The 27,400-nt window shown below is 46.1% G+C and overlaps 1 protein-coding gene across 23 annotated transcripts in view; it reads left to right on the top strand.

Moving 5' to 3' along the window:
- Positions 1-27,400, top strand: part of CACNA1G (calcium voltage-gated channel subunit alpha1 G) — a 91,452-nt gene that overhangs the window by 15,724 nt on the left and 48,328 nt on the right. For all 23 annotated transcript variants that reach the window (XM_044000588.1, XM_044000571.1, XM_044000569.1 and 20 more), the window contains exons 8-10: positions 464-1,256; positions 3,229-3,599; positions 25,788-25,939. In XM_044000588.1, the coding sequence (XP_043856523.1) occupies positions 464-1,256; positions 3,229-3,599; positions 25,788-25,939 (1,316 nt within the window). The remainder of the gene's footprint in view (positions 1-463; positions 1,257-3,228; positions 3,600-25,787; positions 25,940-27,400) is intronic.

The following is a 27,400-nucleotide window of genomic DNA, read 5'->3' as shown; positions in this document are numbered from 1 at the left end:
CTTCTATTTCTTCCCTCCTCCCTTTTTATTCTCTCTGATGTGGTGAAAAAACAACACTGAATTCAGAGGGGGAGGGCTTGGATCCTGACCATCCTATGCGTGCAACCTTGGGCCAGATATTTAATTCTTCTTAGCTTCAGTTTCTTCATCTGGACTGGATTAGATGGTCTCCTATTGTGGCAGAGTTGATGAAGAGCTGGGCCTGAAATCAGGAAGACCCAAGTTCAAATCTGGCCTCAGACAGTTCACTTAATCCCTGCCTCAGTTTCTTTCATTGTAAAACGGGGATGATAATAGCCCCTACCTCAGATGAAATAATATTTGATTTTTTTTTAAGAAACCAAGTACTTAGTGCAGTGCCTGGCACATAGTAGGTTCTGTGTAGATGCTTGTTCTCTCCCTATGCCCCTTTAAGTCCTGATACTATGATTTCTACTCTCCCCTGCAACCTCCCTCCCACCAGGTGGGCTCCTTCTTCATGATCAACCTATGCCTGGTGGTGATTGCCACTCAGTTCTCAGAGACGAAGCAGAGAGAGAGCCAGCTAATGAAGGAGCAGCGGGTTCGATTCCTGTCCAATGCCAGCACATTGGCCAGCTTCTCTGAACCGGGCAGCTGCTATGAGGAGCTACTCAAATACCTGGTGTACATTCTCCGGAAAGCTGCCCGGAGACTGGCCCAGGTCTCCAGGATAGTAGGAACTCGTGCTGGCCTCCTAGCCAGTCCTAGTGGCCGAGGAGTTTCTGAGACCCAGCCTGGCGGGAGTGGGAACTGCCCCCGTTCCCGCCGCCGTCGCCCGTCCATCCATCACCTGGTTCACCACCATCACCATCACCACCACCATTACCACTTGGGCAACGGGACCCTGAGAGCTCCACATACCAACCCAGAGATTGGTGATGGAGATGCCAGTGAAACACGTCGGCTCATGCTGCCTCCGCCCCCTGCCAGTGCCCACCCCGGGGGCTCTCCTGGGGGATCTGAATCTGTACATAGCTTCTACCACGCCGACTGCCACCTTGAGCCCCTGCGCTGCCAAGCATCCCCTTCCAGGTCCTCTCCTGAGGGCCCGGGTAGGAATGTGGGTGGAGGAAAGGTATACCCCACCATGCACTCCAGATCCCCACCCAAGGTGCTAAAGGAAAAGGCACTGGTGGAGGCAGCCCCTACCTCTGGGCCCCCCACTCTCACTAACCTCAACATCCCCCCTGGACCTTATAGTTCCATGCACAAGCTGCTGGAGACACAAAGCACAGGTGAGTATTCTGGAGGTGGGGGCTGGCTGGGACTTGGGCATGTCTCTGAATCAGCCTTTGGTGCTGGGTTCTTATGGTGGAGACAGACAAAGAGGAGCGCCTAGTGCAATTGATGGAAATAACTCTGTCCCTACCCTGTGGGATTGTTCAGGAAGATGAAGGGGCCACCGTTCCTCCCCTCAGAGGGCTTCCCATCTCTTAGGGGAAGAAGAAGAGCATATACAGAAGAGACAGAGTTAAAACTTATAAAGCAAGATCCTATGGAAACAAGTGTGACTTAGCAGCTGTCACGCAAATTGGGCACAGTTTAGTGGAAAGACCAATGGATTTCAAATCAGAGGGCCTCTGTGTTAGAATTCCAGCACTGCTGCTTACCTCCCTGTGGGATCTCGTGCAAGTGGGCTCTCCTCTCGGGGCCTCCATTTCTTTATTTCTGTAAAATGAGAGGGTTGCTAAAGGTCTCTACTGGCATAAAAGCTACCATCTGACAAAAGCTAGGGGAAGACAGAGTAGGATTCCAGGAAGCTTGTGAGAAACGGTGTTTTGTGATGGATGACCACTTCGACTTGCCCCTCTCTTAGTGACATGACCAGGGGTCCAATGCCCATTTGACAAAAACTGGCATTGAACTGAAGGAAGGAAGGAAAGAAAGAAGGGAGGAAGGAGGGAAGAGAGAGGAAGGGAGGGAGAGTCACTCTGGTAGTGAGATGTGGAAATGTTGTCAGGCATAAAGGCTGAGGAGCTTCTGTTCTATGGGCCTTGGAAATATTCAAGGAAGGGGCCTTTGATGATGCATCTTCAGGTCTAAGTAATCCAAGGTAATCCATGGGTTCTGATTATAAGAAAGATCAATCTACTGTTTATCTTTAGCAGGAAGCTAGGTGGCATAGGGGATTGAGCACTGGGCCTGGAGTCAGAAAGACTGAAGTTCAAATACTTTTACTAGTTGTATTATCCTGGTCAAATCATTTATCCTATATTTGCCTCAGTTTTCTCAGCTGTATAAATGATAGTACCTACCTCCCATGGTTGTTGTGAGGATCAAATGAGATAATATTTGTAAAGCACTAGGCACAGTGCCTGGTACAGACTTAGTGTTAAATAATGCTTGTTTTCTTCCTTCCTTCCTTTCTTCTCTCCCTCCCGCTTTCCTTCATTTTTTCTTTCCCTCCTTCCTTTCTCCTTCTCTCTTTTTCTTCCTTCCTTCTTCCCTCCCTCCATGTCTCCTTCCTTCCTTCCTTCCTTCCCTTTTATCTCCTCCTTAATGACTAAGCTGCTCTTCCTAACCCCATACCCTTGAGTCCAAGAGAAAGACACTCAGGCATCAGCTGGGCTGGGGTTGAGATGGCAATGGAGGGTTTTCATCTGCTGGCAGAGTTGGAACCAAGAGCCTCCTTCCTGGAGAAATTAACTGGACCCTAGGGCTTCAGCAAGAACAAACTAACTAACCTCCCCCGCCCCCCACCACCAAAAAGCATGCATGGTGCAGTGGAGAATCATCCTTACTATAAACTACAGAAATACGATGAGAGATACTCTTCATAAACAGAAGGCTATAGTCAGCTTTCCATAGCCCTGGCCATAGGATGGTCTTTGCTAATATCTTTTTCACCTGATTTTTGTATTCTAATAAGTCATGAGGGTGGGAGAAGTTAAGAAGATGATGATGAATGGTATATTGGAAAGAACTAGGGTTCAGGAGACCTGACTCTGCCACAAATGGCTGTGTGACCCTGGCTGAGTCAATTACCTTCTCTCTGCCTCATTTTCCTTTTCTGTAATTGAGAGAGTTGAATGGTAGGATCTGTAGTATCCCACCTTTTATGATTCTTGAAGACTTGAGATGGTCTGTGCTTCTTTGTAGTTGTCTATTTCTAGGTTTCTTTTACTTCTCTTTTTATTAATATGATTACAAAAGTTGGGCTGTGGGTCCAAGGGACAGCTCTCTGACTTCTGACTTCCTGTGTTCTAGGTTCCTGTCAAGGCTCCTGCAGGATTTCCAGCCCCTGTGGGAAGGCAGAGAGCGGGGCCTCCGGCCCAGATAACTGTCCCTACTGTACCCCAACACAGGCGGGAGAAGCTGAACTGCTGGACGCAGAGCTGCCTGACTCAGATAGTGAGGGCATCTATGAGTTCACCCAAGATGCCCAGCATGGTGACCACCGGGACCCCCACTGGGGGGCAAGCCAGGGCCAGGGCCAAGAGCCCAGTGCTTTGATGGCCTTCTGGACACTGGTCTGTGACACTTTTCGGAAGATTGTGGACAGTAAATACTTTGGCCGTGGGATCATGATAGCGATCCTCATCAATACCCTCAGCATGGGCATCGAGTATCATGAACAGGTACATATGGGGAGGTTCCTTTCTCTTCCCTTTCCTCTCTACCCTGACCTGGGGCGGGGGGAGGCTGGCGGTTGGCTGACTTCTTTCTACCCACACCTGAATGACTTAATTTATCCTGCTCTCGTCTTCTTTATACAAGATACATGGGGATTCAGGAAGCCTTGCTTCTAGACCAGGGATTCTTAGCCTGCATCCTTAAAATGAACTTAAAAGGGGAAACAGTTATACCTTTATTTATTTTATTTTTTTTTTTTTAGTGAGGCAATTGGGGCTAAGTGACTTGCCCAGGGTCACACAGCTAGTAAGTGTTAAGTGTCTGAGGCTGGATTTGAACTCAGGTACTCCTGAATCCAGGGCCGGTGTTTTATCCACTGCGCCATCTAGCTGCTCCACACCTTTATTTTTGCTATGTTTGGTTTCTTTTATTTGATACATTTAAAAACATGATTCTTAGAAGGGGTGCACAGGTTTCACCCCACTTCCCAGTTGTCTGTGACACACACAAAAAGTTAAGACCCCCTGGTCAAGGCCTATTGTTGTTCAGTTGTTTCTGACTCTTTGTGACCCCATTTGGGATTTTCTTAGTGAAGATACTGGGGTGGGGCAGCTAGGTGGCGCAGTGGATAAAGCACTGGCCCTGGATTCAGGAGGAATTGAGTTCAAATGTGACCTCAGACACTTGACACTTACTAGCTGTGTGACCCTGGGCAAGTCTCTTAACCCTCATTACCCTGCAAAAAAAATTAATAAATAAAGATACTGGAGTGGTTCACCATTTCCTTCTCTAGCTCATTTTTCCAGATAAGGAAACTGAGGCAAACAGGGTGAAGTGACTTGCCTAAGGTCATACAGCTAGGAAGTGTCAAAGGCTGGATTTAAACTCAGGAAGATGAGTCTTTCTGACTCCAAGCCTGGCACACTATCCACTGTACCACCTACTGGCCTGAGGTCAGGGCTTGGCTTCTCCCCTTTCTAGCTATACAATCTTGAGCAAGTAAAACAACTTTTCTGAGCTTAAGTTTCCTTATCTGAAAGGTAGGGCTAGCAATCTCTCCTCTACCTATCTCAGAAGTCTGTGGAGAGGATCAAATATGTGTAAAAGGCATCTAGAAACAACAAAGTTTCATACAAATGGAAGTGAGTTATTAGCTCCTTAGTGACTCTTCTGTGTTGAGTACAGAGGGGAGGTGCATAGCATGTGGTATAGTGGGAAAGTAGACTAGATTGGGAGGTAAGAGACCCATAGTCAGGTTCTGTCTCCACAACTTAGTAGCTGGCTGTTGGTTGATTGAGTTATAGGCTGTAGACATTTCTTTTTCCCAGAAATAAAATGAAAAGACCAAAACAAACAAACAAACCAACAAAAAACCACCACCACCACCACCAACAAAAAACACCTTACTACCTAAGTAACCTTGGACCCTGAACCTCAAGAAGTTTCAATTCTACTCAATTCATTTAAAAAATAATTTATTAATTAATTTGAAAATATTAGAGGTATTTAGGAAGTTCAAAACCAAAAACAGTCCCAGTCTAGAGTGGAACAGATAAAATGTGTACATAGTTAAGTAAATACAGATAATTTGAAAATAACTGGATCATAAATAGTGACCTAAAAAAGGACTTCAGAGGTCATCTAGTCCAATGTCCTCATTTTATAGATAAAGAAACTGAAGACTAGAAACATGAAATGACCTACCCAAAGTCATACAGGTAGTTTTTAAAAGTGCATTAGTAACTGAGGGTATCAGGAAAGGCATCAAGACGGAGATGATAATTAATAATAAAAATTTATGTGGCATTTCAAAGTTTGCAAAGCACTTTACAAATATTGTCTCAGTTTATCTGCATAACATCCTACCTGGAAGGCAGGTGTGGCTGTTATCCCCATTTAACAAACAGATGAGGAAGGTGAGGCAGATAGAGCGTAAGTGACTTGCCCAGGGTCACACAGCTAGAAATGGCTTATTTAGGTATGGAGAGTAGCCTGTGTGAAGAAGGCCTGGAGACTAGTGGTGAAATATTGAGTTCAGGGAGAAATGAACTAGTCCTGTCTGGCTGAAATACAAGGAAGTGGGGTGTAATTTGAAACTGAGGGGGTAATTTAAAAGTAGGTTGAAGCCAAATTGTGGAGGGCTGAGGAGTTTAGACTTTTTCTGGAGGCAATGGAAAGCCATTAAAGAGCTTTCATCCTGTTCTGATCCATACACAAAGACATATAATATAAAATAATACATGATTAGTATATTAGAGAGACACGGACAAAGTGCTTCGAAAAGTCTAAGGTGGGAAAAGTTATTACCAATGGAAGCCTCTCTCACCATTGTACCCCTTTCTCCATGTTTTCTTCTACCTTAGCTTCTTAGGACACCATACTCTCCTGGTATTCCATCTACATTTCTAACCACCTCTTTTCTGTCTCTAATGGTTCCTTCCGTCAGTCGACCAATTAACAAGTACCTACTAAGCGCCAGGCAGGAAGGGCAGTGTGGTATAGTGGATAGACACCTGGTCTTGTAAAGGGGAAGGTCTGGGCTCAAGCATTTCTTCAAACACACACTGGCTGTGCAAGTCACTTAATCTTTCTGTGTCTCAGTTCCATTGTCGGTAAATTAAGAGGTTGGACTTCATGGCCATTAAAGCTTCCTAGAGGGGGGCAGCTAGGTGGTGCAGTAGATAAAGCACCAGCCCTGGATTCAGGAGGAATTGAGTTCAAATCCAACCTCAGACACTTGACACTAACTGTGTGACCCTGGGCAAGTCACTTAACTCTCATTGCCCCACAAAAACCAAAACATAAAGCTTCCTAGAGGACAGACTTAAAAGTTGTATATAAGAGGTTGGGATGTAGGGTAGAAAGAAGGGAAGAGAATTTCAGGTACATAGGCTCGTAGATTTACAGCTGGAAGGAATCTTAGAAGCATTTAAGTCCAAATCTCTCATTTTACAGTTTAGGAAACTGAGGCTGAACCAAGTTAAGAGACTTGCTCAGGGTCTCATAGCTTAGTAAGTGTCTGAAGCAGGATTTGAACTCAGATCTTCCTGATTCCAAGCCTGGCACTCTATCTACTATTCCACAGATTGTGGATAAATGCATGGAGGTAAGAAAATATGGGTCGTGAAATCAGAACAGTAAGTAGTCCAGTTTAGCCCAAGTAGAGTGAAGGTTAAGGATGAGCATGAGAGAAGCATGGAAAGGTACAGGGTGTATAAGGTGACAGCAAGTCAGAGCAGAGATGTGAAGGATGGTTTGGTTGGAAGCTTCTGCAATAGTTCAGAAGGGTGGTCAGGAACAATTGTACTAGTGTGGTGGCCGTGGGGATTGGAGAAGAAGAAATGTATATGAGGAATATTGAGGAAATCGAATTAGATATGAACGGTGAGGGGGCGGGAAGGGTCGATAACTACCAAGGTTTATGACATTGGAATCTGACTAAATCGGTAGAGTCTGAAAGTGGAGGTTTTGGGGGGAAAGGGAACAAGTATGCCTTTGGACATGGTCCCAGTCAATCCACAATCATTTATTAAACACCCGCTGTATTCTGTGCCAGGAACTGTGCTAAGAGCTGATGATATAAATACAAAAGTGAGAAGATGCTGCCCTCAAGGAAATTCACTGTTCAAAGAGAATGCTGAGTTTGTGTTCTGATGAGGCATTCTATGGGCAGATGGAAATGTGGGTCTGGATCCTTGGGAGGAAGGTCGGAACTAGATATATAGATTTGTGAGTCATCTACCTGGTAACGTGGTTGAAAGTGTGCCAGGCTAGTAAATAGACTGAATAGGGAGAAAGTAAATGGAGTATAGAAAAAAAACAGATGAATGATATATCATTAAGGGGCACCCACCTTAAGCCATCAGAAAATGTGTATATTGTTGTTGTTGTTGTTGAGTCATTTCAGTCATGTCTGACTCTCTGTGACCCCATGTGGGGGTTTCTTGGCAAAAATGTTAGAGTAGCTTGCAATTTACTTCTCTACCTCATTTTACAGATAAGGAAACTGAGACAAACAGGGTTAAGTGACTGTCCCAGGGTCATACAACTAGTAAGCGCCTGAGGCTATATTTGAACTCAAAAAGATGAATCTTTCTGATTCTAAGCCCAGTGCTCTATCCACTGCACCACCTAGCTGTTCCAGGAAGGGACCTTAGTGGCCACAAAATCCAACGCCTTCATTTTACAGATGAGGAAACTGAGACACAGAAAGATTTGCACAGCCAGTATGTGTCAGAAAAAATACTTGACCCCAAGTCTTCCAGGTTTTTGCAAGGCCAGATCTCTATCCACCATACCACACTGCCCCTCCAGCCCAGCCCATTAGCACTTAGTAGGTGCTTATTTATTGGTGGATTGACCAAAAGAACCATCAAAGAGGTGGTTAGAGATGTTGGAGGAAAATCAGGCAAGACCAGGTCTCTATCCACTATACTACACTGCCCTTCTTGCCTGGCACTTAGTAGGTGCTTCTTAATTGGTTGATTTACTGAAGAAAAACTATCAGAGACAGAAAAAAGGTGACTAGAGATGTTGGAGGAGAACTAGCAGAATGATACCCTAAGAAGCTAAGGGAGAAGAGAATATGGAGAAAGAAGGAGTACAATAGTGAGAAATGCTTCAGAGAGGTCAAGGAAGATGAACACTCAAGATGAGCCATTGGATTTGGCGACAACGCAGTCAACGATGGTATTTGAGAAATCAGTTGCAATAGAGCCTATGGACGGCCAGATTGTTTTTTTGTTGTTTTTTTTTTAGCATTTTATTTTTATTTTATTTTTTTTCAACTTTATGAGATATTTTATTTTTTCCATTACATGTAAAGATAGTTCTCAACTTTTGTTTATACATGCTTTACAATTTCAGATTTTTCTCCCTCCCTCCCCTCCCTCCCCCCTCCCCTAGACAGCAGGTAATCTGATATAGGTTATATCTATATATCTCTATACATATACATATAGATATATATATATATACACACACATACATATACACATAATAACATTAATCCTATTTCTGCATTAATCCTGTTACAAGAGAAAGAATCAGAGCAGTGATGCAAAACCTCACAATAGAAAAAAAAAACAACAGCACCCAAAACAAAAGAAATAATATGGTTCAATCAGCATCTATACTCCACAGTTCTTTCTTTCTTTTTTTTTCTTGGATTTGGAGATCCTCTTCTATCATGAGTTCCCTGGAACTCTTCTGTACCATTGCATTGGTGAGAAGAATATAGTCCATCACAGTAGGTCAACACTCAATGTTGATGATACTGTGTACAATGTTCTTCTGGTTCTGCTCATCTCACTCATCATCAGCTCCCGTAAGACCCTCCAGGTTTCTCTGAACTCTTCCTGCTCATCATTTCTTACAGCACAATAGTATTCCATTGTATTCATATACCACAACTTGTCCAGCCATTCCCCAATTGATGGGCACCCCCTCAACTTCCAATTCCTTGCTACCACGTAAAGAGCAGCTATAAATATTTTTGTACATGTGGGTCTCTTTCCCCCTTCCTTGATTTCTTTGGGCAAAAGACCTAAAAGTGGGATTGCTGGGTCAAAGGGTATGCACAGCTTTATCGCCCTTTGGGCATAATTCCAAATTGCTCTCCAGAATGGTTGGATCAGCTCACAGCTCCACCAACAATGCATTAGTGTTCCAATTTTCCCACAGCCTCTCCAACATTTATTATCTTCCTTTTTTGTCATTTTAGCCAATCTGATAGATGTCAGGTGGTACCTCAGAGTTGTTTTAATTTGCATCTCTCTAATCATTAGAGATTTAGAGCATTTTTTCATATGGGAATAGATAGCTTTGGTTTCTTCATCAGAAAACTGCCTGTTCATATCCTTTGACCATTTCTCAATTGGGGAATGACTTGGATTCTTATAAATTTGATTTAATTCCCTATATATTTTAGAGATGAGGCCTTTATCAGAAGCACTGGCCTCAAAAATTGTTTCCCAGCTTTCTGCCTCCCTTCCAATTTTGGATGCATTGCTTCTGTTTGTACAAAATTTTTTTAATTTAATATAATCAAAATCATCCACTTTGCATTTTATAATATACTCTATCTCTTGTTTGGTCATAAACTGTTCTCCTTTCCAAAGATCTGATAGGTACACTATTCCTAGGAAACCAGATTGTAAAGGGAAGAGTGTAGGTGGGAGAGGAACTAGTGGGAGAGGTCTCTCTACAACTTTTTCATGGCACTTAGTGGTAAAGGGAAGGCGAGAACAGGGCTGGGGGGCAAGAGCAACTTTGATTATTTATTTTTAATATTGATTAATTATTGAGCCTCCCCGAGCATGTTTGTAAACTAAATGAGTATAGAAGGAGATATTGCAGGGGGCAGCTAGGTGGTGCAGTGGATAGAACACTGGCCCTGGATTCAGGAGGACCTGAGTTCAAATCCGACCTCAGACACAACACTTACTAGCTGTGTGATCCTGGGCAAGTCACTTAACCCTCATTGTCCTGCCAAAAAAAAAAGGGGGGGGGAGATATTGCAGACATGTATGGGAGAGAGAGGGGACAGCTGATGGGACAGGACCTGGAGGAAGAGATATGGAGGGGGCTTAAGGATGGGAGAGGGGAGTTAGCCTAACCCTAACCGAGGAGTGGGGCTACCTCTTCCTTTGTGATTGTTGGGAAGGAGAAGAGCGTGGGTAACAGTAATGAGAAGTTCTGAGCCGTGGGGGAGGGACAAAGGAGCTTCTGGAGGATGACCTCAGTCTTCTCAGTGAAGTAGGAGGCTAAGTCATCTTGGGTAAGTGTGGTGGGTGGGAGTGTAGCTGAGGCTTGAGGAGAGAGGAAAAGTTTGAAATAGCCACTGTGTGGAATGAACTAGGGAACTGATAAGAATAGAGTAGGATTGCTGAGCGGCAATGAGGACCCAGCTGTAAGTCTGTGCACTAAAAATGTACGGTGGAAATATCATCTGAATTTCAGACCTTTCTCAGCAGCTTCCTGCCTGTGTTCCTGTTAAGTGAAGTGCCACAAAGATCAGAGTTGGGTGTGATTGATCAGGGAAGGATTCCTGGAGAAGGCTGGCTTTAAAACAAGTTTTTAAAGTTTTATTAATGCCTTTGTTCTTATAATCACAGTTATTTCTAGATATAACCTCTCTTCCCAGGAAAGCTTTCTCTTATAACAAAGACAATAGTTAAGCAAGACCAGTCCAAGAGGGGGTGACATAGTGGATAAAGCACCGGCCCTGGATTCAGGAGGACCTGAGTTCAAATGTTACCTCAAACACTTGACACTTACTAGCTGCGGGACCCTGGGCAAGTCACTTAACCCTCACTGACATGCTTAAAAAATTTTTTTAAAGCCCAATAATTGTGTCTGACTGTGTATGCAACATCCTAGACCCATCATCCCCCACCTCCAAGGAAAAGAGGGAGGTGCATTTCTGAATATCTTTTCCAATCCCTCATTTTACAGATGAGTAAACTGAGGCCCAGAAAAGTAAACTGATTTGCCCAGGGTTATATCGTACAAATAGCAAATAGTACAGCCAGGATGCGAGCCTAGGCCTTGGGATTCTAAATTAGAATTTAGGAAGAGGGAAAGAATGGATTAATAGAGATGAAATGGAAGACTAATGGCATGGTAAAAGTAGAGGGGCTATCACCTGGAAAAACTTTTTAAAGTTTATGGGAAAACCAAACCAAACCAAAACATTGTTTTCATATTGGAGGCATGTAATGTGTAGAAACGTGGTGTTTCATGGGAGTGTGTGAGTCCTGTTTCAGCTACCAAACACAAGTACGAGGTTCAAGGTATCTACTCAATAAATACTTCAGATAAATAAATAAATAGGTAAATGAATGAATAACTAGATAGATGTGTGTGTTTGAGAGACAGAGAGAAGCTGAGACAGAGACAAGGGGAAGGAGAGAGACAGGGAGAGAGAAGAAAGGAGGAAGAGAGAGACAGTGAGGGAGAGGAAGAGAGGGGGAGGGAGACAGAGAGAAAGAGAGGAAAGGAGGGAGAGAGAACTGAATTTAATTAAAGGGGTGGCAAGCATCCTATGGATTGGATTGCCGAAAATTACCTAGCTGAAGAACCAGAGTATTGCTTGGACAAGAAGGGGTCTGACTTATCTGAAGTTGGAGCTGCAGGTGTGGCTTTGGCTTCCAAGTACATTTGGGGCTGAGTTAGGGAATGAGATATGGGGTTAAAGTGGGGTGGAGTAGCCTCTGCTAGGGGCTCCTCTAAATCAGAGTTATCTTTCCTTATGGGGATCTTGAGAAACAACACGTTTTAGTGATGCTTTTGTCTTGACATCAGAGTTGTTTCCACTCCCTCCTTTGTGACAAAGAAAAACAATTCAACGAAAATGTCAGTTGTAGAGACTGCATCTGGTGCAACTGGATAAACATTTATTGAGCTCCGACTATATGCCAGGTAATGTGTTAGGACCTGAGGATACAATGAAAAAGCAAAATCCAGTGCCTGCCCTCAAGGTGTTATATCCTATTAAAATTAAATACAAAGCGTTGGGTTTTTTTTTTTTTGGGGGGGGGGGACAAGACATGATTTCGTCGGTATGTGGAATGCCCAGTGAAGAAAAAAAATTCCTCTACCAATGTTGGTTGCCACCTGCTCTGCAACTTACAGTCTTAGAGAATTGCCTGAGATATTAAGAGATTAAGTGACATGGTCTCTTTTTTTCTTTCTTTTTTCTTTTCTTTTCTTTTACGGGGCAATAAGGGTTAAGTGACTTGCCCAGGGTCACACAGCTAGTGAGTGTCAAGTGTCTGAGGCTGGATTTGAACCCAGGTCCTCCTGAATCCAAGGCTGCTGCTTTATCCACTGTGCCACCTAGCTGTCCCCGTCATGATCTCTTTTTAATTTTTTTATTTTTTAGTGAGGCAATTGGGGTTAAGTGACTTGCCCAGGGTCACACAGCTAGTAAGTGTCAAGTGTCTGAGGCTGGATTTGAACTCAGGTCCTCCTGAATCCAAGGCTGGTGCTTTATCCACTGCACCAGCTGGCCCCGTCATGATCTCTTAACAGTCAGAGAGCTAGTATGTATTTTTTAGGGGGAGGCAATTGGTGGTTAAGTGACTTGCCCAGGGTCCTACAGCTAGTAAGTGTCTGAGGCCAAATCTGAACTCAGGTCCTCCTAACTCCAGGCCTGGCATTCCATCCACTGTGCAACCCAGCTGCCCCAGCCTTTATGTATATTAAAACTGACATTGGAACCCAGGTCTTCCTGATTCTAGAACCAACTCTCTATCTACTATTACATGCCACATCCATAATATATACAAAGCAATTTCCCAGGGGGGAGGGCTCTAACACTTGGAAGGAATCTGGGTCGACATGGGGGACAATTTGTATAAAGGCCTAGAAATGGAGAATACAAAGTTGCGTGTGGATAACAGCAGATAGCCCTTGTTGGCTGACCCATAGAAGACAAAAGAAGTAGTGGTGTCCCATAAGCCTCTCTGCTTCTCTCCTTCATGTTCCCCAACCTGCTGCGGCTATGGTCATGGACTCATGGCTATCCCTCTTTGTGATGTCTCCCAGAATTATGGAGGAAGCTGTGCAGAGGTGGAAGGGGCTAGCGGGGGATTCTGGGTTAGAGTCAGATTGTAAGTGGCTTAAAAGGCAAAGAAAGGTGATGGCATCTTATCCTAGAGCCAGCATAAGTTCTAGATCAGAGGCATTCACATGGTCAGACCTCAGCTTTAGGAATCTGGCAATGTTGAGGAGAAGGGTTTGGAGAAGGGAGATGCTTGAAGCAGGAAGACCGATCAAGAGGGGAGACAGGAGGGAAGAGAATGAACTTTTGTTAGGTGCCTACTGTGTGCTGGGCCACTTGCCCTGAACTTTTACCTCCCAACAACCCGAGAGGTAGCTTCTATCATTATCTCCATTTTACAGTTGAGGAAACTGAAGAAGACAGAAGTTAAGTGATGCCCACGTCTTGTAAATCAGGGCTTCTTAAACTTTTTTCCACTTGGGACCCCTTTTTGCCAGAGAGTTTTTCATGCGACCCTGGGTATATAGGGATATAAAATAGGTGTATATAACCTTTTACTGTTGCCAAATTTTTCATGACCCCCCACATTCAGTTATATGGAATTTAAGGAGCTAGGTTGTAAATGACTTGCCATGGCTAGTAAGTGCCTGAGGCTGGATTTGAACTCAGTTCTTCCTAACTCCAAGCCCTGTGCTCCATCCACTTCACCACCTGGCTACCCTTAGCTACAAGAAGCTGTGAGGGATGGAACTGAAAATATATACAATATTCTCTCCTAGTTGTGCCCCCATTTCTCTGCTGTGAGGGAGGAGGTGTTTCATTCCTGAATTTTTTATTGATTTTCCATTTTCTCAGAATGTATCTCTCCTTTAGTGATCATTTCCTGTATGCAGGGCTCTTTTCTGAAAGCTGTCTCAGGGCCTGTTGCTGTGGGGAAGCTGGGGAGGAAGAGTGTTATGTGTGTGAGTAATTGAGTGTGTGTGTGTGGGTGTGTGTGTGTGTGTGTGTGTGTGTAATGTAGGAGTGAAAGGGGGTAGACATGGAGAAAAATATGGTTTCTTCTCTCAGGGATCCCCATAATCAGGAATGTTGGACGACAGCAAAGCTTTCATTGGCCTTCCCAAATGTCTTTCTTGGCTGATTGTTTGGAAAGGGAGTGAGGGTTGCTGAAGGGTGCTTCACTTTATGAGTAGTCTTTCTAGTTAACTCACTTGCTTATTTAATAAATATTTCTACTGAAGAGTTTCCCTTCCCTAGTTTCCTGGAGGCCTTGATGGGAGGATACTCTGGTGATACACTTAACACAGTATCAGGACTCCAGGCCCAGAGTGGCTGAACTGTCTGTTCCCTTACCTTCCTTGCCCATGGCCAACATAGACCACAGGAGTGAATTTTGACCTTGTTGGCCTATATTTGACCTTTCTTGGCTGAGGCCCCGTATCCTATGGGTTTGGATGCAGTGGTTGTGGTGGTGCTGGTGGGTGATGGTTTGCTTCAGGGTCCTCTCTTATATCTGCAGAGCAGCTGTAGGCTTGATGAGGTGGAGGTTGGGGAGGGGGACCCAGAAAAGGCAGAGTAGATTCGGGCCCATGTCCCCAGTCTATTCCTTTGATGTCCAAAGAACTGAAGGGTAGCTAGTGAGAAGGGTAAGGGGAGAGAGTAGAGAGGAAGAGACATGGGGCCGAGATTGGGGAGGGGGTTGGCTGTGTCCCGGGCGTCGGGCGCCTCACTGGTGGTGACGCAGACACCGCAGACGGCTTGGAAGGAGAATCGAGACCCCGAGCCAGCCGCAGTCCCGCAGTCCCCGGGTGCCAGGCGGCAGGGAAGGTGGGAGGGGGAGGGGTCAGGCAGGGCTGGCCAGCCTAGCCGGGGAAGGGAGGAGGAAAGAGAGCGGAGGGCAGGAAAGCAGAAGTAGCCTTTGCTTGACCCTGGGGCTCTCATCCAGCCGCTGCTGAGTCTGGGTCGATTGGAAGAACCGAGGGGCGCCCCATTGGAAAAAAGGGGAGGGGAGAGGGAATGTCAGATGGGGACAATCAAGACAATCCCCGATTGGGTGAGGGAAGGAAAGGGGACAGCGCCACAGACCCAAAGTCAACACCGCCCTAGTTAGAAGCCTCTGCATCTATTGGCATATCAATTCAATCATGAATGGGGACAGAAGTCTGGCACCCCAAGCCTCAGCCGGTCGGCTCCTCAGTGCTCTCTCCTCCTTGTCCCCATCCTCTCCTCTCCTCTTCTTCCAAGTCGATCTCTTTCCCACCCCCTCGTTCCTGTCCCCTTAGGGCAGCCCTCTAGCTTGGTTCCCAGTTCCTTTTCTAAATTCCTCCTGGCTTTTTGGGGGTTGTCTTCCCCTAAATCAGGGATTATTAATCTAGGTTCCCTGGGTAAATTTCAGGGGTTCTGAGAACTTGGATGGGGTGGGGATTACATCTTTATTTCTTTATTTTATTAGACTTGGTTTCCTTTGTTATACTATACATTGTATTTTATGCTTTTAAAAATATCCATCAGTGCAGGGGTCCGAAGGCTCCACCAGACTCCCAAAGGGGTCCACAGCACCATAAAGGTTAAGATCCTCTGCCCTAAACCTGATGCCCCCACGCCACTTCAGTATCTGTCCTGGTGGCTGGCCTCCCTTCCTGCTTTCTCCTCCCCACCCCCACCCCCTCCCCCTCCCACCTCTGTCCCCATTCAGACTTCAGTCTCTTTGGGATCAGAGGAACTAGATGCCTCCCCCCTTCTTTAGGGATGGGGGGGGGAGGCATTGCGCCGTGGTACAGGGAGTAGAAGATGGAAGGGGGAAGGGCAAACACGGAATCAGGCCTTGACTGGTAACAGAGGCTTGTGCTCAGCGGCTGTGCCAGCGGGTGGGAGAGTGTGCTGCGGGCAGTGGGTGTGTTGTGTCTGGGTGCATGTGCCCGCGTGGGTGAATATACACACATCTAGAACTCTGCCAGGTTGTCATCACCCCTGTGCGCACCCACTCCCTGAGTGCTGGGAAGAGGTTCTCCTACTTTACCTGGGGGTGGAAAGGGGGGGTGTTTCCTGCGTTTCCTCCTTGTACTGGTAGGGACTTCGAGAGCAGGACGTGGGCTTCCCAAATGCTTCCCCTTCTTTTCTTCTTCCTTTGTGTTTTTCCTTCTCCACATCCTCCTCCCCTGGCTTTCCACCTTCCTGACCTGGCCCCCTTGTCCTCTTGGGTTAGGTAGAAGCCAGTGCAGGGATGTGAGAAGCGAGTTTCGATAGAATAGGTGCGTGAATTAGTAGTCTTTGAAGGCCTGAATGAATGAACAAATGGGGCGGGGGGCAAATTCCTTTGGACCAGCTCTTGGCGATGACCATTTTCCTCTACTAAGATTAACCTGAATGACATTGAATAAGGGGAAGATGTAAGTAGGAGAAGAGATTCCAAGTAGGTACCCCGAGGGACTTCTGCACCCCTGAGGAACAGAGGGACAGAATTTGGGGCAGCACCTCCCCGCTCAAGTTCATTAAGAAAGGGAAGGAAGGAGCAGTAATGGAGGCAGTAGCCTCACCATCCTGAATGACAAGGGAGTTTCTCCTGAGGCTGCAGTGCCGGGCCTCTCACTAGAGCCAGGTGTTGACCTGGCTGCTGAAGTGCAAACAGGGACAGAGGTGGGAAGGAGTCCCTTGGGCAGGCCAGGCAGAGCAGCTGCGTGACTCCTCGAGCTTAGAATTGAAAAGGCTTCGTTCGGCAAGTAGAAGGCAGGAGGATCTCTGGGTAGCTCCTAAAAGCAGCAGCCACAATCTCATAATAGTCACTGCAGCATAAACAGCCCCTGCCATCTGGCCCCTAGAACTTGAGCAGCCCTACATACAGCAAGGTGAGAAAGGAAGCGAAAAGGGGTAGTAGGGAGAGCCCCAGGAATGGGGGCCTCAGAGAATGATTGAGAAACGAACCGAGAGGGAGAGACAAAGGCACAAAATGAATGAGAAACACACACACACACACACACACACACACACACACAGAGTGATACTGGCAGACAGAAATGCGGGTGCGTGCACACACACAGCGCCAAAGAAAGAAAGAAAGGAAGGAAGGAAGAGAAAATGGACATGTGCAAGAGATACCAGGAAAGACAAAGAAAAAACAGAGAGAAGACAGACTCAGAACCTGGAACTGGGGAGCACTTGTTTTTTAAACTGTGGTCTGCAGACTGTTTTTTGTTCACGGATATCCAATATCTAAGTAAGAAAGGACCTTGCCCTCCTGGGCAGGCAGCAGAATAGAGTAGAAAGAATACTGGCTCTGGAACCACTCTGTTATTAGCTAGGTAATCTTGGGCAAGATACTTCACCTCTGCGGTCTCGATTTCCTCATCTGTAAGATAAATGGGTTGGACTACATGGTTCCTAAAAGTTCCTTCTAGCTCTAAATGTTTCATCCTATGAGCTTGGGAGTGGGGTGGGGGGAGAAGAAGAGGGAGGGAGAGACCAAAGCATTGTGGGAGAAGTAGAGTATTTCAGTTGCTTTATTGTGAAGCAGGTTGGTAGAGTGGGAAAACAATGAATTTCAAGTTGAAGGACTGGGGTTTGAATCTTCTCTCTGTTTGCTGTCCCTGTGACCTAGGACAGGCCATATCGCCTTCCTAGGCCTCAGTTTCCTCATTTATCAAATCAAGGGGGTTTGATTAGACTCTAACTAGAGATAACACCTCTGATCCTATGCTTTCTGTAATAGGGTGCCATGCAGTCTTGCCCCAGGAAAAAAGCCAATTCCCCTGGGTCTCCTCTTCCCTCCCCCATGCCCAAGAATTTCTTTTTATCTTTGATTCCTTTGTCCCAGTCTATGTCCACACATTCATTCCCTATCATTATAAAGTACCCAGCCCATCCACCCTGTTCTTTCCACCCTCACTTTGACATGCTGTTGAAGAGTTGCTATTCCTTCCATCTACTTCTCTGTCCCCATGACCTAAACCCTCTCCCTTTGTTAGATTGCTTTATCCAAGCCTGGCTCTGCTTGCGTTTCTCCCCTCCCAGGCTCCCCTCCTCCTCTGCCTTGAATCTCTGGGTATCAGTGACGCTCTCAAGTCAATCAATCAACAAGTGTTTATTAAGTGCTTGCTGCATATCAAGCACTGGCAAAAGAAAGACAAAAACATGGCCGTTGTCCTCCACATGCTCCCGTTCTCATGGGGGAAGACAACATGCACATAACTGTACATAAAAGATGGATTGAGGGGCAGCTAGGTGGCGCAGTGGATAGAGCACCGGCCCTGGAGTCAGGAGGACCTGAGTTCAAATCCAGCCTCAGACACTTAACACTTACTAGCTGTGTGACCCTGGGCAAGTCACTTAACCCCAATTGCCTCACTTTAAAAAAAATTTTTTTTAAAAAGATGGATTGACATCGATACGGTGAAAATGGAAAGTATTTTCAAAGGGAAGGTACTAGGTGAGGGGTGGGAAGAGTGAAGGGAGAAAGGAGAAAGGCCTCTTATAGAAGGTGCAATTTGAATTTGGAAGAAAGCCAGGAGGAGAAGATGAGGAAGGAAAGTCTTCCAGACCTAGGAGACAGGCAGGAAAAGGGCAGGGAGTTAGGAGATACAATGTCATGTGTGAGGAGCTTAGGAGCTGGCTGTCCAGTCTCTGCCCTCCCATTCTAGCTGGGGTGACCACATGTACATAAATGAGCGGGTACTCAATGAATGCAAAGCAATGTCCTGAGAAGGAAAGGCCTGTGCAGATCTTTGGGTAACTGGACACCTGGGGCATTGGGTAGGAGGAATAGGAATATAGGCGGATGGACAGGGAGGAACTGTCAGAGTAACCTCTGCCACAGAAAAAGAATAGCAGCCAACACCAGCAGAGGCTACAAGCGATGAAGACAGAGTGATGATGTTTGGGGCCTAGGAATTTTTCTTCCAAGCCCATTTGTCTGGTGTCTGGTATCTGGGCTGGGCTGAGGGGAAGCCTGGTGAAAGGCAAAGAACAGAGCTGGGGGTATAGGAGATACTTTGCCTTCCTCACCTTGATTCTATTTCTGTCTCTGCCACTTGGGGCAGGGGCCTAACTCTGGTCCTAGAACAGAGACAAGTGTGGGGAGGGGAGGGGAAACCTGGCAAAAAGAGCCCAAGCCCATACTTCTGCAGGGCCGCAGGGGGTCCTTAGGTGGAAGCCAGATGGATGGGCAGGCAGACAGGTGGCAGACAGGCAAGCAGATGGACAGGCAGCCTGCTGGACAGATAAGCCGACATAGCCCCAGACCACTCAGCCTCATCTCTCAGAGATGATCAGTGTCACTGCCAGACACATGTCGGGACAGAGTTTCTATTTATAAGTGAATGAGGTTGGCTGTTCTAAGAGGGGAAGGGCCCCAAGGAGGGGGATGAGGAGCCAGGGGAAGAGGGTGATGATTAGTCTAGGCCCTACTTCCATAGACAGGGGAGTAGGGGGATGGTGGGAGAGGACAGGCCCTAGAGGGGATACAGTCCCCAGACTTTCGATGGTCTTAGAAAGGTGGGAGGAGGGGGACTGCTTTTAATGTGGTAGATATCAGCTGAGTGAGTACTCTTGTTCAGCTAGGGACTCGATGCCTTCAGAATATGACTGGGTATCATGAATGCCCCTGGCCTTTCCCTAGAAGGCTCACCTGGTTCAGACTATACTAACTCCCTTCTCCCCACTAACTGAAGGGTTGTCTTCCTGGTAGCTGGGAGATAGGGAATGAGAGAGGAACACAGGCAGAGAAAGAATGATGTTGGGTTCTTAGCTCCAACAGAGTTCACACATGAGTAGGGAATTGATGAGTGGGGGCGGGGTTGAGGGATAATCAAGGGAGATGGAATGGGAATTGAGGACAATACAGAGGGCCAGTGGTGCTTAGTGAGAGCAGCATTACAATACTCTGCCAACATCCATTGCTTGGTCTACAGTCCTGATATCTGGGTCCCATCAAGCCACACCACTGTCCTGTTGTTAGTCCAAGCCTTTTTCACCTCATTCCCGGACTAATGCTAATCTGTCCTGCATAGTGCTACTAGCTTGCTCTCCCCCAAACATCAATTGGGTCATGTCCTTCTCCTGGTAAAAAATATTTAATAACTCCCCATTACCTGAAGAATAAACTCCAGATTCCTAACCCTGCCATTCAAAGCCCTTTACAATCTGACCTCAGTTTACCTTTTAAGGCTTATCTCCCACTACTCTCCTATGTGACCTAGGACATTTTAACCCAGGGCCAAATCATCCCATATACCTCCCTTGCTCTTGGCAGTCCTACAGGTTACCTATTCATCTGTGAACTGTATTAGAGCTGAGAACCAACATTCTTCTTCCTCCACCTATCTTCCTCTTTCACCACCTGTCTCTCAGGAAGCTAATTAAGTCCTTGATTAGTGAGAGAGAAAGTAGTTCACATGCCCTGAACCAGATGGGATTCTAGGGAAATCCCTGAGAGAGACCCCAGGCATTCATTATGCCTGGGTATATTCTCTTGCCCTAGCCTCTGAACTCTTGGCACATTTTGTTCTAATAATGGCCAGTATTTATATGATGCTTTATGATGTTCAAAGTAGTTTACATATGTAATCTCATTTGATCCTCACAGCTCTGTGAGATAGGTACTGTTATCCTCATTTCACCAAAGAGAAAACTGAGACTATGAAAGGAAGTATCATTACCCCCATTTTGCAGATGGAAAAAACTGAAGTCAAAGAAGATAAGTGACTTGCTCAGGGTCACAAAGCTGTTAAGTGTCTGAGGCAGAATTCTAACTCAGATACCCAAACCACTATGCCACTTAACTGCCAAACGAATGTACTTGATATCTCCCTGCTGGCCTTCTTCCCTGCCTTTGCCCACACCGTACCTCTCTGCCAGGAACGTCCTCCCCTTTGATTGAAGTTCTTCCCTTGTTCAAGAGTCAGTTCAAGTGTTCCTTTCTCTCTTGCTTTCTCTTTCTTTCCTCCTCTGGACTCCTATAATGAATCATTTATGCCATTCATCTGGCATTCATTTCGCATTATTTATTTATCCTTTGAACGGACTTGTCCCATCTCCCTAACTAACTTGTAAGCTCTCTGAGGACAAGGACTAAATCTTTCACAACATTGTTTTTCCAATGGCCTATACAAAGTAGGCACTCTAAGTGTTTGGTGGTGGTTGTTCAGTCATTTCCAGTGATGTCTGACTTTCCGTGATTCCATTTGAGGTTTTCTTGGCAGAGATACTGGAATGGTTTGCCATTTCCTTCTCCAACTCATTTTGTAGATGAGGAAACTGAGGCAAACAGGGTGAAGTGACTTGCCCAGGGTCACACAGTTAGTAAGCCTCTGAGACTGGATTTGAACTCGGGGAGGGGAGTCTTCCTGACTTCAGGCCTGGCTGCTTCATTTTGTTGATGATGGCAAAGGCCAAAGAGGGCATTACCACAGGACAAGTTTGAGTCTGTAGTGCCCTTCCTATGAGTCCTCTGGTGGAAAGAGCCAAGGATTTGGAATCATTGTCCATGGCCAGAGAAAGAAGACAACTGAGCACGTTTTCTAGAGACTGTCCCCAAGTTCAACATCATCAGGTGCCGTCTATCTAAGGCCTTGGCATCTGGGAACAGACAAAGACTGGATATCAGAAATGGCTGCCCTGATAACAGTAGAAAGGGTCACTGCCTAGAACTGTGCTAACCTGCCTGGGGTGGGGCAAGGGAAGAGAGCCCTGCCTTCTAGCTGGGTTCCTAATTGTCAGAAAGGTAGAATGAAGGAAGAATTTGGGAAAGATGAAAGAGGTAGTTTTTTGGTTTGGGGGGGGTTTGCAGGGCAACGAGGGTTAAGTGTCTTGCCCAGGGGCACACAGCTAGTAAGTGTCAAGTGTCTGAGGCTGGATTTGAACTCAGGTCCTCCTGAATCCAGGGTCAGTGCTTTATCCACTTCACCACCTAGCTGCCTCATGAAATAAATAGATGGTTTCGCCAGAGCTGTGGCCACTGCATCCCTCCCTCCCCCCAGCCTGGGACAGCTGGGTTGCTATATTTTGTGCTTTGTGCCCTCGATCTGCCTTTTCAAAATTTTCCCAGGCTCATATTTACAGACCTACCTCTCAAGGGGGTGGTTGATTCCTTCACTTGTACCCGAATGGAGAGCAAGGCCCAGAGGGGAAAGGAGAGTTGTGACAAGCCTATTCAGTGTGTCACAGATTTCACATAACTTATAGAAGTTCCTGTAGTAGATGGAATGCCGGACTTAGAGTCAAGAAGACCCGAGTTTAAAAAAAAGAAGAAGAACAAGACTTGAGTTCAAATTCAATCTCAGATACTTACTAGCTGTGGGATTCTGGACCAGCCACTTAACCTCTATGGTCAAAGTTTCCTCATCTGTAAAATGGGTGGGTGGGTGAGGTTGGACTCAGTGGCCTCTAAGAACCCTTCCACTTCTCAATCGATGATCTTATATTCCTTTTTGTAAGGTGAAACAGAGGGCCACCTGTACCATGATGGCCGATGGAACCATAACCAGCAATCTCTGTGCCTGGGGCAAGGATGGGGGAGCATCATCCTGGGGACATCCCAGGGACACTGAGTGTTTCGCTCCCCATTAAAGGACTAGCTTGAGGATATGAAGTGGGGGGAGCTGGCCCTCAGGGAAAAGGAAATGAACCTTGGGATGAGCTCACTGCTGGCAGAAGCCAGACGGGTCCAGGAGAAGGGGCACCTTGGTCCCCACCCTAGTCACAGTTCTCCTGGCTGGGTGTGTCTCCATGCTTTGAGGCTACTTGGTGTCTGGGGGAAATCAGACCCCTCTCATTCCTCACTCTGGAAAAGAGGAAACAGTATATGTTTCCTTGGGGAAATAGCATGGCCCTCTGGGGGGAGAGTCCTGCAGAGAAGAGTTCTCTTATCATATCAGCAAGATATGACTTTTTGATACATATATAAGCACAGATATTCTTTCCCAGGAAGGGAGAAGGAGAACAGCTGCTTGAGGAGGGTGTGTGTGTATGTGTGTGTGTGTGTGTGTGTGTGTGTGTGTGTGTGTGTGTGTGTGTGTGTGTGTGTGTGTGTTCATGCATTGGCACCACAGGAAGATGGTGACAGAAAGGAGACAAAAGTGGGGCAGGCCAGGAGACCACCTTGCTGGAAATTTGTCTGAGTAGCTGAGCAAGGGGAGAGAACAGTATTCTCTTTCTGAAATGCTAATACCTTCCCTCCTCGTATTGCCCTAAAGCCTTCAGTCCCAGGGCTCTGACAAGTCATCAAAATTCTCACTCTCATCCTGACCCCCCTCTAACCAGGAGACCAATTTGCTGCTTAACTAGGTCAGGTTAATGCTACCCCCACCCCTACTATGCAGAGCATAGAAAGCAGCAGAGATATGGCTGGTACAACTGCCCCTTAGCCAGGTCCTAGAAGAGAGAGCTAATCTTCCTCCAGGCAGCTGGTCTTCTGCTCCCACCCCTCCGGACCGCCCCCCCCCACCCCGACTGATTGCTGAAGGCTTCTCCTCACCCCCATCTCCATCCCCAAAGACCCACTGTCCCCAGTGCTGACATTTCTCCTTCTGAGTAATCCTTGATGATCAAAGAACAAAATAAACAGAACTCCCAAAATACCCTTCCCAGCTGCCCTTCTCCCCCACCCTGTGCTATAATTAGGGTGGGGGAGAAGACCCTTTCAGGATGGAGGGTGGAAGGGCCTGGAGTGAAGGACTCTAGGGTTGTCCCACCCCTTTCTGCCTCCCTGCAGGCTGGGCACACAGGTAGTGATCATATTGTTGTATCTGGTCATGCTCAGAGTTGGATGAGAGCTCTCTGTTTTGGAGAGGGTCAGATGGGGCATCTGGGTAGACAGGTGGCTTGATCTACAGGACGGTGCTCAGATGGGCACCTGATTAGATAAACAAAAACAGGCATTTATATTGTAGATTTAAGGTTTGCAAAGTATTTTACATATGTTATCTCATTTGATCCTCCCAACAATTCAGTAAGGTAGATAACCACAGTACATAGAACTGTGGCCCCATTCTACAGATGAGGAGAAGTAAATTAACTTGACCATGCATAATTACATAATTAATAGCAAGGGTAGGATTCAAACCCTGACTCTGGTGTCAACCCTCTATAGATAGAATGGCTAATTCTTTTTTTTTTTTTTAGGGCAATTGGGGTTAATCGACTTGCCCAGGGTCATACATCTAGTGTCTGAGGTTAGATTTGAACTCAGGTCCTCCTGACTCCAGGACCAGTGCTCTATCCACTGTGTGGCCTAGCTGCCTCCTGATTCAGATTTGGTGGCTGTTTATTTACAGTGGCAGTTGGCTCCCTGGAGATTCTGGCTGGATAAAGTGGTCAGTTACATGGGTCACTGGTCAGAAAGGAGATGTATTTAGATAAATGGCTTTTTAGTGATTCTGTGATGTCTTGGAGTTGAGAAAATACCTGGATTCAAAACCTGATTCTGCTGTTTTCTGTCAGTGTAACTGGACAAGTTGCTTTAACCTCTCTAAGCCTCAGTTTCCTCATCTGTAAAATGGGGGCAATAATATCTTTAGTAGCTAATTCAAAAAGTCATTGAGAAGATCAAAAAAGATAATATATGTGAGGTGAATTAAATACCTTAAAGCATTCGACACACCTGAAAACACTATCTATATATCAGCTGTTATTATTATGAGGTGATTGGTGTTTAACTGGTCAGGTGAAGGGACTGGGAAGTTTATTAGTTGTTTACTGGTTAGGTTAGGTGGCCACAAGAAAGAATGACTTATTGATTAGGTGGGCAAATAGATGGAATTGGTCATAAATTCTTCTAATGAGATGGAAATTCTCATTCCCCATGAATGTGAGGGACAGGGTTTTCTCTTTTTTACAAATTTGGCAACTGAGGCACAGAGAGGAAGTTTAGGTGACTTACTCAGGTTCACCCAGTAAGTAGGTAGGTTTGGGGGACAATGAAGAGAACATAGGTATCCAGACTTGTTAGTCTCAGCCCTGTGCCTTCCTACACCATCCCCTTCCTCTGTTTGCTGGGAGGAAGTCTATGTGTGACTGCCTATGTGTGAGTGTTTGGAAAGAGGAAAATGTGGTCTGCATTTGGCCAAGAAAACTCTGCCAAATCCACATAGTAAATGTAGACCACGTGTGAGTGCGGGTGTTTGCGCAATCGCAGATGCTCCAGGAGGCAGGATGCTGAGGGCAAATCCACAGAGATTATCCTTTGACTTCTAAAGAACATCAAAATAGCTCTGGCCTGGGCCCGTGGAACCAATGCTGCAGTACCAAGGGAAGCCAGAACTCTGGGGGAACATGGCAGTATGTGCAGATGGGCCCTAAGCAACCTGGCACAGGAACCCATGTGGAGAAAGGTCCAAAAAATTGGGTCTGGCCCTAAGTACGTGGAGATGATGGAAAGCATGGAAGGGGAAGATGGGGAATATAAAATGGGCCATCTCTGAGATGGTCCCCTTAGTCCATCTGACAGTGTTCCTGGTCCCCCCAACAATATCAAGACTCTGGAAATGGGGGTACCTTCTTCATTTTGTTGATATTTATTCGTATCGTTTTGTAGAAGTCAGTCCCCCCCACCCTTGGGCCTTGTCATTAGCAAATGACTTTATTTCACCGGGCCCCAGTTTCCACACCTGCAAAGGGAGATGACAGTTTTAAATTTATGCTGTGACATCCCTTGACCCTCTGATTCATCTTCTCCTTTTCCCTTCTCCGCCACCTCCAGCCTGAGGAACTCACCAATGCTCTGGAGATCAGCAACATTGTCTTCACCAGTCTCTTTGCCTTGGAGATGCTGCTGAAGCTGCTGGTGTATGGCCCCTTTGGCTACATAAAGAACCCTTACAACATTTTCGATGGCGTCATTGTGGTCATTAGGTGAGTCCCCCCTTCTCCTGAGCAGAGGCCAGAGGACTCGGGGGAGGGAAGAGTCCGGGGGCACAAAGTTAGCTGTACTCCTTCCCTTCTGCACTAAAGGGTGACCAGGTGGGAGGCAGGATGGTTTAATACAGGGCTTCTTAAACTTTTTCCACTCTTTTTTTTTGGGCGGGGCAATGAGGGTTAAGTGACTTGCCCAGGGTCACACAGCTAGTAAGTGTCAAGTGTCTGAGGCTGGATTTGAACTCAGGTCCTCCTGAATTCAGGGCTGGTGCTTTATCCACTGAGCCACCTAGCTGCCCCCTACTTTTTCTACTCTTTTTTCACCTGAGAAATTTTTATGCAATCCCAGGCATATAAAATAGGTATACAAGCAAACATTTACTGCCAAATTTTTCATGACCCCCACATTCAGTTACATGACCCCATAGGGGTTTAAGTTAAGTTACAGTTTAAGAAGCTTTGGTTTAATAGACAGATTACACTTCCCACAACACTGGAAGCCAGGAAAGTGGCCTTCTAGTCACTATTTTGCTTAGCTTTGTGACCTTGGGCAAGTCACTGCATTTCCATCTGTACAATGAGATGAGCAGTACTCCGTCTGGGACAATTTTATATTGTCTTCGTTTAAGTCTTGACATTTAGCTTTTCTGGAGGGAATCTCAGAGGGTTGCCGTATCACCAGCCCTCAGTAATAGCTTCCTTTGCACTTCTGTCTGGTGCTTTACCTCTTTCTTGGAAGTCCCACGTTTCTCTGTTTCTCTCCATAACCACCTACAGTCGCTTATGTCACTTAACTAGCATTTTTAAAGCACCTACAATGTGCCAGGTATTGTGCCAAGTGCTAGAAATATAAAGGCTAAAAAAAAAAAACCCACCAGTCCCTGTTCTTAAGGAATTCACAGTTTAATGGAGGGAGACAACATGTAAAAAACAACAACCTATGTACAAATAATACAGAGACAGGAGAAACTGGAGTTCATCTCAGAGGGAAGACACTAAGTTTAAAGGGACTCATGACTGACTTCTTGTAGAAGGTAGGACTTTAGCTGAGACTTGAAGGATTCCAGGGAAGCTGGAAGGGGGGGAGGTAGTGTTCCAGGCATGTATGGGCTAGATTACATCTCAGCTCCCCAGCACCCTTGAATCCCTTTCTGCCATCTTCCTTCCATTCCAAGCCCTTCTGCTCGTCATACTCATTTGGGTTGGGAGAAGCGAATGTAGGAGTAGCAGCCCATTTTGTAAACTGCCTGAAACCCTTGTGGGTGCTCCCAGGAACTCAGTTTGGGGTTTCCAAATTACTGCTTTATCCCAGCCCAGGCTTGGGGCCAGGAGAGACAGCTTTATTATTTTTTCTGGTTGGCTTTAGATTTCATTAGAAGAGAACAAAGCAAATATTTCATAACCTGATGCTGTTCTATAGGCTCTATGGGGGAGGAGGAAGGGAAGGTTGGGGGAGGT

Source organism: Dromiciops gliroides, chromosome 4 (assembly GCF_019393635.1).
Source record: "Dromiciops gliroides isolate mDroGli1 chromosome 4, mDroGli1.pri, whole genome shotgun sequence".
NCBI lineage: Eukaryota > Metazoa > Chordata > Mammalia > Microbiotheria > Microbiotheriidae > Dromiciops > Dromiciops gliroides.
This window is presented reverse-complemented; position numbering and strand designations above follow the sequence as displayed.